Source organism: Anoplopoma fimbria, chromosome 15 (genome assembly GCF_027596085.1).
Source record: "Anoplopoma fimbria isolate UVic2021 breed Golden Eagle Sablefish chromosome 15, Afim_UVic_2022, whole genome shotgun sequence".
Lineage (NCBI taxonomy): Eukaryota > Metazoa > Chordata > Actinopteri > Perciformes > Anoplopomatidae > Anoplopoma > Anoplopoma fimbria.
In genome coordinates, this window is record NC_072463.1 from 893,313 (window position 1) to 901,979 (window position 8,667).

The window sequence follows — 8,667 nt, forward strand, 5'->3', positions numbered from 1 at the left end:
ATCGATTTGTTTACATAAGAGGAGAAAACTAAAAACAAAACACGCGCATGCGCACTTCACGCTTGACGCGCTCTCAGATGCTAGCTGAGTAGCATCTGAGTAGCATCAGCGCCGCTAGCTGAGTAGCATCTGCGCCGCTAGCTGAGTAGCATCAGCGCCGCTAGCATGGCTCAGCTCAGCAGACTGTCGCGTCTCCTGAGAGCATCCGTTCACACAGCCGGGACGGGATCGAACCCGGGCCCTGCGTGCTGCGTGCAGCTCACGCGCTGCCAGGTAGGGCCGCTGTGTGTTTCTGTGAGTTTCCCTTAAGCTAGTAACGGCTACATGCTAACGGCTACATGCTAACGCAAAACCGGACGGAAAGCGAGAAGGGGAAGACCGGAAGCTTTCAAAATAAAAGCGAGGATGGTTATTTTTTTATTTCTATGGGTTGAACAAAATTATTTAAAATACATTTTGAAAACAGAATTAAATGTCTTTAAAAAGATTATTTTTCACATTTTATTTTTCCTTTATTTTATTTTTCTATATTTCATTTTTCAACATTTCATTTTTCCCCAAAATATTAAAAAAAAGAAATTCACATTTTATTTTTCAGCAAAAAAAATTCTACATTTTATTTTTCAAAAAGTTATTTTTCAACATTTCATTTTTCCCCAAAATTTAATTTAATTTAATTTAATGTCAGAATTAAATGTCAGAATATATTTTTTATATTATATTTAGTTCTTCTCACATGTAATGTAGGAGGAATGTACTTTCAATTACTGATAGACAGCTACTCAAATACTGATACTGATCAATAACTGATACTGATCAATAACTGATTCTGATCAATAACTGATCAATAACTGATTCTGATCAATAACTGATACTGATCAATAACTTGTTTGTAAATAATACACTATTTTTTTCTAATATCAAAATGATGTTAACAGCAGCAGAATGTATGATAGCAGAACTATGAACAGTTGAATTGTAACCAATGCCTTAATTAAAAATATAAATTGAATTAATAATTGAATCCTGCTTTATCAATCAGTCATAAGCCATGTTGGTGAAGCATTTATAAAAACAATGGTTTCTCACTTTCTAATAAGCCTCGACGCCTGCATTTACAAACACAGAAGTCTGAAGTTGTAAATGTAAATACATTTGTGAATGGACTTTGGTGCAGATGCTGGTGGAGGATAGATACAACCAAAGACATTTGTCAAAACCGTTGTCCTAATAAATAATCTTTAACCATAGACTGTATGTAATAATCTATCAGGCATTAGTAAGTGTTTCATTATGATTAAATGTTGCATTTAACACCTCTTACTGCAGAAAGTGGTATCAGATAATTGAAAGTATAATTGAGTATACATTGACACTGTGTCTTACAGTGTTATGCAGTCGTTTTCATTGTGTACTTGTTTCTCTCAGAGGTCGGTGGACAGTAAGGCGTTACAGGAGAGGCAGAAGCAGCAGATGGCGAAGGGTCTTCCAAAACAGAAGCCCATCTCGGGGGTCAAACAGGTCATCGTTGTGGCTTCAGGGAAAGGTGGCGTCGGCAAGTCCACCACCGCAGGTACAGCAGGAATTTTCTGATTGTCGACTCTTCTAGTATCTTTATTCGTCCTTAGCTAATACAGCCAAAGTGTTTGGACTCTGCAATGGATGCTTTGGTTTGACAGATGTCACATGTTTGATTCTCAAATATGGGAATCTGCAGAAAACATAGAAAAACTGAAAAAAAAGGCATTTGGAGTTGAAAATAATTGAAATACTTTGTGTTTAATGTCTTGTTGTTTCCGTCTCTGCAGTGAATTTGGCTCTTGGATTATTGGCCAACGACCCGGTAAGGAAGAATTCCACATCTTTTGTTTTTACATTGTCTATATTTTAGCCAATCATTTATTTAAATCCTTAAAAACAGGCAGGTTTATTGTGAGGTGTGTATTTCCTTCTCGTCTCTCTCAGCTCAAGTCAGTCGGTTTGTTGGACGCCGACGTTTACGGTCCATCGATTCCCAAACTGATGAACCTGAAGGGAAACCCGGAGCTCAATGACCGTACGGAACATCGTTTATCTTTCTCTGAATAATAAATGTCACCTGATGGTTTGATTTTAGAGTTATAATGAATATATTTTAAGGGGGTTACTGATGATACATTCTGCTCATGTTTTCATCTTTCTTCCAGACAATCTGATGATCCCTCTCATTAACTACGGGGTTCCTTGGTGAGTCCTTAACAAGCAGCAACGTCCGGTTCTGCTAAATACAACCAATGCTTCATGTGTTAGAGCTGCATTCTCTCTGCTGTCCAGCAGGGGGCGACTCCTCTGGTTGTATAGAAGTCTATGAGAAAATGACTCTACTTCTCTCTTGATTTATTCCCTCAGTAAACATTGTAAACATGAGTTTATGGTCTCAATCTCTAGTTTCAAGTCTTCTTCAATACAGCATGATGTTCATTTAGTAAATGATGCTCCATTTAGAGTCAAACAGACCATAAAGCAGGGGATGCTTTAGGGCGGGGCTACACACTGATTGACAGGTCGCTCCTCCACATTCCAAATATTGTCACTTCCCTTCATCTCTTCTCACCTGTCCTGCCACCTGCTCTCATTCCCTCTTTTTGTCTCTCTCAGCATGTCGATGGGGTTCCTGGTGGACGACGTGGCTCCGATCGTGTGGAGGGGTCTGATGGTGATGTCAGCGATAGAGAGACTGCTCAGACAGGTGAGAATAAATGTTTGATATATATATATATATATATTTCCAGTGGAGGTTGGACAACCAAACAGGGACTGGATTCTGATAGATTTGAGATGTGTGTGTGTGTGTGTGTGTGTGTGTGTGTGTGTGTGTGTGTGTGTGTGTGTGTGTGTGTGTGTTTGAAGGTGGACTGGGGGTCTTTGGACTACCTGGTGGTCGACATGCCTCCTGGGACCGGAGACGTCCAACTGTCAATCTCCCAGAACGTCCCAGTAGCAGGTCAGTCAGACACACACTGGTTCAGTATTTATGTTCAATTATAAAAAATAAAAAGAAGAATAACCATAAATATAGTAATAATGATATTAATAATAACCACACATTATTATTACTAATAATAATAATTAAATAATAATAATTACTATAGACAATTCCCCAACTTTAATCTGTACCTAATTCCAACTTTACAGAAAGATTCTGATATTTTCCAACCTGTATCTTCTTATTAACCTAATTAGTCGCAGTAAATTTGCAATCACCATCTGCGTTGTAGTCTGGCAAGAAGATTGCTATTCATCTAGCAAAATTAATTAATTTATGTTTTCACTTTTGGTTGGGCTCAGAGAGAAACCTTTGAAATGATTTCTTTAATAAATGTTTAGTTTTTTTTGTAAAGGTTTAGCTTAGATGGAGTTGCATATCCCGAATCGCTTCAAGGAAAGTGTGGCAAGTGTTAGCAAGTTAGCTTGACTAACAGTCAGAATGGCCACAATTGTGAGTAAAAGAATGAGGCTTAAAAATATTGGAATATATTATAATTACAATACATAATAATACATAATAACTTTATTTATATAGCGGCTTTCAAAACAAGGTTAAAAAGTGTTTTACAGTAAAAACAAATACTAAAAGTAAATAATATCAAACACATCAAATATAAATAATTTGAACAATTGCAACAAACACTACCAGTTAAGAAAGAAACGCACGATAAACGTGAGTTTTAATGTGAATGTTTAAATGTGTGTTCTGCTTTTGTTGTGCAGGCGCCGTCATCGTGTCGACGCCGCAGGACATCGCCCTGCTGGACGCTCGCAGAGGAGCCGAGATGTTCAAGAAAGTTAACGTGCCGGTAATCTGTGTGTGTGTGTGTGTGTGTGTGTGTGTGTGTGTGTGTGTGTGTGTGTGTGTGTGTGTGTGTGTGTGTGTGTGTGTGTGTGTGTGTGTGTGTGTTGTGTCCATGATAGAATGATGTCACAGGAGGGTCATCGTGTTGTGTTCGATGTCCCCTGCAGGTTCTGGGTCTGGTGCAGAACATGAGCGTCTTCCAGTGTCCCAACTGTCACCACCAGACTCACATCTTCGGCTCCGACGGGGCCCGACAGCTCGCAGACACTCTGGGAGTCAGATTACTAGGTGAGGAGGAGGACGAGAGCGGGAATCAGCTGCTCTTTAACAACAAGATGTTTTCATGAGACCTTTGTTGATGTTCTTATTAGTTATTAAAGACGTACACATCTACACGATAGCAAAAAACATCATAGTATGATGAGGTTAGCTTATATTTAATTTAGTGACAATGTCCTCTTCAGGTCTTTATCTGTCAACAGAGCCAAACAGGGCTAAATCAGTTATATTGTACAACTTTTTAAATCCCTCAAAGTTATTAGAAAGTTTCCTTTATTGGCCCATACTTTGAAGATGGAATATTCTTTGCTATATAATATTTCACAAAACCTTTACACTGAAAAGAGAGCACCACCTGAGTCATCTTGTCTCTAAATCTGTCTTCAATAAACGTTTTATTAATTATTAGTCCAGTAAAGAGGAAAAGAGGAAATTAAAGTCGTAATTCAATGAACTGTTTCACAGGTGGTTTTTTAATATTTTTATGGATTTCCATATTTTATCTCCAGGTGACGTTCCTCTTCATCTCAACATCAGAGAGATGTCGGACAGAGGGAAACCAGTGGTCGTCTCCTCTCCTGACAGCCCCGAGGTCTCTATTACAATCTGTTCTATTCTTTCATATTATATTCATTCATATTGTTGACATTCAAATTCTAAATTTACATCTGAATGCTGTGCAGCTTTTTTATTTGCATGTCACTTGCATGAGTGACTGTTGAATGTTAGCAGCTGCACTCATAATCCTAACGAGTATTTGACTATTTGTAGGATCAGATCCCAGTAGGATTGTTCCCCACTCGTACGATGCAAACATTTACAATAATCTAGAGCGTTGTTAACTCCAAAAGTCAACATTTATTGAGAAAAAGATTTCACAACATGTTTTTATCTAATGAAATATTTTGCTTCATTCCATATTTGTTGGCGTTTAGCCTTTAAAAAACATTTACATTGTGGTATAAAACAGTTTGTTCTCCCACTTGCTGCAGACAGAAGGAGGCAGAACTGCAACTTAAATATTATTTAAGAAAGTTTATTTATGCTTATTTATTCCAGATGAATTACTTTATCCAAATTGAGGATTTTGTTCTTTTTTTTTATGGTCATGATGAAATAAAATATGAGACATTTGAAGCTTCATTCAAAAATATCAATAGAAGCTTTGAATGTTTAAAAAGTGACAATAGGAACATTTCTAATTATATTATAATATTTTTCTACCCGTCCTTGTTTCGTTCCTTCTTTTTTGTTTCCATTAAAACTTTTATTTATTTTGTGTTTTACTGTTTTACTCTGTGTGTGTGTGTGTGTATGTGTGTGTGTGTGTGTGTGTGTGTGTGTGTGTGTGTGTGTGTGTGTGTGTGTGTGTGTGTGTGTCACTCTCCAGGCGGAGGCGTACAGGAAGGTGGCGTCGGCCGTGGTCCAGAGACTCGAGGAAGTCAACACTTGATTTATGTAAACTGGGAGAGCACATGATGACACTCCATGTCATGTGACACACATGCAAAACAAACAGACAGACATGTGACACACGTTTATGTTAACATACAGAAACGCACAATAAGTTAATAACAAAGCACTGCTGTGCACTGTGTGTATTAGTACTGCAGTACTACTGAATATATGTGATCCTTTTAGCTGTGATGATGTTTAATGAACCAATGAACTCAACTGTGTTTATGATGTTCTGAAAATGACATTTTAAATACTTTTGCATGCTCTAAAAAGCAGCTGGAGGTAACTGTTAAATATATTTAAACTTCATTACCCAGGGTTCCAATGCAAGGCAAGATTATTTATGTTGCAAACAAAGGCAATTTAAAGTGCTTTTCATATAGCATAAAACAGTAAATAAGACAATTTATAAAAGAGTAAATAAATAAAAAACAGGCGACTGCCTCTGAAAATGTCCAAATAATACTTAAAAAAAATAAGATTACAGAAGATAAAGTTATATTGCTTCTGTTTGACTCCCCAGTTTGGGTCAGAAATATATTTTCCCTGCAAAATGTGGATAAAGGTGATTCAGTCTGTAAAACATCTGCAGTATTATATATTAAAATCCCTCTTTTTTGTCCTGCTTTAATATTTTTGTCATGTTCTTTAGTGTTTTGTTCTTTTGGTTGTTTTAAACAGGAAAAGTGAAGCTGATTAAAACACGTGGGCTCCTCAAAAACTAACACTATGTTATGTATAGATATAGTTTACAAATGTATATTTTGTCATATCATTCACATGTGAATTCTGATTTATTCTCGATGTTAATTTATCAGAGAGAGCGTTGTAATTTGATGAATAAAATCTTTAATGGTGCAGTAAACTGAATGTTTTTTGATCCAGACAAACAGAAGAGTCCTTTAGGAAACATCAGGTCAGATCCATGCTGAGAATAGACTGAATGAGCCTTTAATGTTGGAGGCTTTCACTGTGCACTTCCTCAGACAAACTGCAGAGGGAGCTTGTTGCACATTTCTTTTTTCATCTGAATAAAGGTCACAGACACATTCATGCTAGGTCTTCTGCTGTTGATGTCAGTCAGGGTTTAGTTTTTTCATTATGCCACCTGCTGAGGCCCTGCTGACACCCACTACTACTACCACTATCATTATTAGTCACATTACTATTATTATTGCCTGTACTATTACGCTTATTGACTTGCTTCTACCCTGGAGTCTTTGTGCTTTCTCGCTTCGCAGGCTTCTATAAATCGTGGCTGTACCTGGACCGTGGACGTGCATCCTGCTACGGCCCTGCTGACACCGACTGCTACCACCATTATTATTATTACTAGTCACATTACTATTACTATTACCTGTACCATTAAGCATTTTAGCTTTACTTCCACCCTGAAGCCCTTTTGCTTTCTCGTTCTGCAGGTTTCCATGAATCGTTGTGGTACCTGGACCGTAGTCGTGCCTCCTGCTGTGAGCCGACTGACACCCACTGCTACTTCCATTATTATTATTAGTCACATTACTATCCCTATTTTCATAACTATAATTCTACTATAATAATTGCTGCTGTTATTATAAGTAGTCTTATTATATGAATCATTTATGTCATGTACATTGAATGTGTTGTATCTAAGAACTGTTATGCTGCTCATTCTGTTCACATGACATCTATTGCATTCTGTCCATCCTGGGAGAAGGATCCCTCCTCTGTCGTTCTCCCAGAGGTTTCTTCCTTTTTTCTCCCTGTTAAAGGGGTTTTTTTTAGGGGAGTTTTTCCTGTGCCGATGTGAGGGAAGGACAGAGGATGTGAGGGTGTAAGGACAGAGGATGTGAAAGGACAGAGGATGTGAGGGTGTAAGGACAGAGGATGTGAGGGTGTAAGGACAGAGGATGTGTGTACAGATTGTAAAGCCCTCTGAGGCAAATTTGTAATTTGTGATTCTGGGCTATACAAAATAAACTGAATTGAATTGAAAAAAAATTGACAAAAGGATAATATACAAACTAATTCAGGTAAAAAAAATAGCAGAGAGGAGTCAGTGACATCATCAGACTGAGACGTCGGGTCAAAACGGGAGTTTTCTTCACACAGCCTTGGTCAGAAACTGTTGACTGCAGCTGTGAAGTGTTTCACTGTGTAGCTGCAGAAAGACCCCCGTATACTGGAAACACACACACACACACACACACACACACACACACACACACACACACACACACACACACACACATAAACTGGACTTTCTGATGATGAAATCATGAATACAAAGATAAGAGCGATTTTCCCAGAAGTCCTCTTTGAACTTTTGGTTTCACAAAACAAGCACACAGTTTCTTCTACACTATTTCATCTAAACTTTCCACCAAATTCCCTTTCTAAAAAAAAAAAAACGAATAAAGAAATGAATCAGACATTTGCAGATATACGTATGTATGTCTATATATATAGGCAATAAAAAAGCACCATTTTGATTTATTGCCGGCATTGTTTCCTGCGATACCCATTACATGAATTTGCATTCTAGTAACTGCATCTCCACAAAGTGGTTTTCATTTTCACTGGTGGAGCCCACTTTTGCTGAATGAGATTCAAATAACACACACACACGCACACACAGGATTCACAGTGAATTACAGTATGCACATCACATAAAGTGGAAGACAACATTCAGTCTTCTTTATTAAACCAGCGAAGCGTCAAATCCTCTCCGCCCACAGTTTCAGGCGTTTCTCATATACTGTTTGAAGCTACACCTACGAAAAGAAATGTACCATAACACACATATCCACAATCTTTTCCTGAACCTGACTGTGTAGTTTTGTTTCCTAAGGAGACTGATATTTCCATCAGGAGTTGGAGGAGACCAAAAATAGAGCTAAAAGAGAGCGAATATTGGACTATAACTTATTGGAAGTTCAACATTTTTAACTGGTTACAAAAAAACATGATTGTGACGGCAATAACGGCGAACTCGAGGCTTCGTGACATCGGACCACAAACCAATGAGTGACGTCACAATAACTACGTCCACTTGTTATATACAATCTATGGTTTTTCTCCAACGTTTACACAAAAAATGGAACTATGCACAAAATTCT

The 8,667-nt window shown here is 37.8% G+C and overlaps 1 protein-coding gene across 1 annotated transcript; it reads left to right on the forward strand.

Annotated features, from left to right (window-relative positions):
- Positions 1–130: 130 nt before the first annotated feature.
- On the forward strand, positions 131–6,959 carry nubpl (nucleotide binding protein-like). Its single transcript, XM_054614135.1, has 11 exons — positions 131–273; positions 1,429–1,573; positions 1,809–1,843; positions 1,966–2,056; positions 2,187–2,226; positions 2,638–2,728; positions 2,890–2,983; positions 3,751–3,836; positions 4,000–4,120; positions 4,621–4,703; positions 5,502–6,959. Exons 1-11 carry the CDS (start codon positions 166–168, stop codon positions 5,562–5,564), a joined length of 957 nt encoding a protein of 318 aa, XP_054470110.1. The 5' UTR covers positions 131–165; the 3' UTR covers positions 5,565–6,959.
- Positions 6,960–8,667: the final 1,708 nt, after the last annotated feature.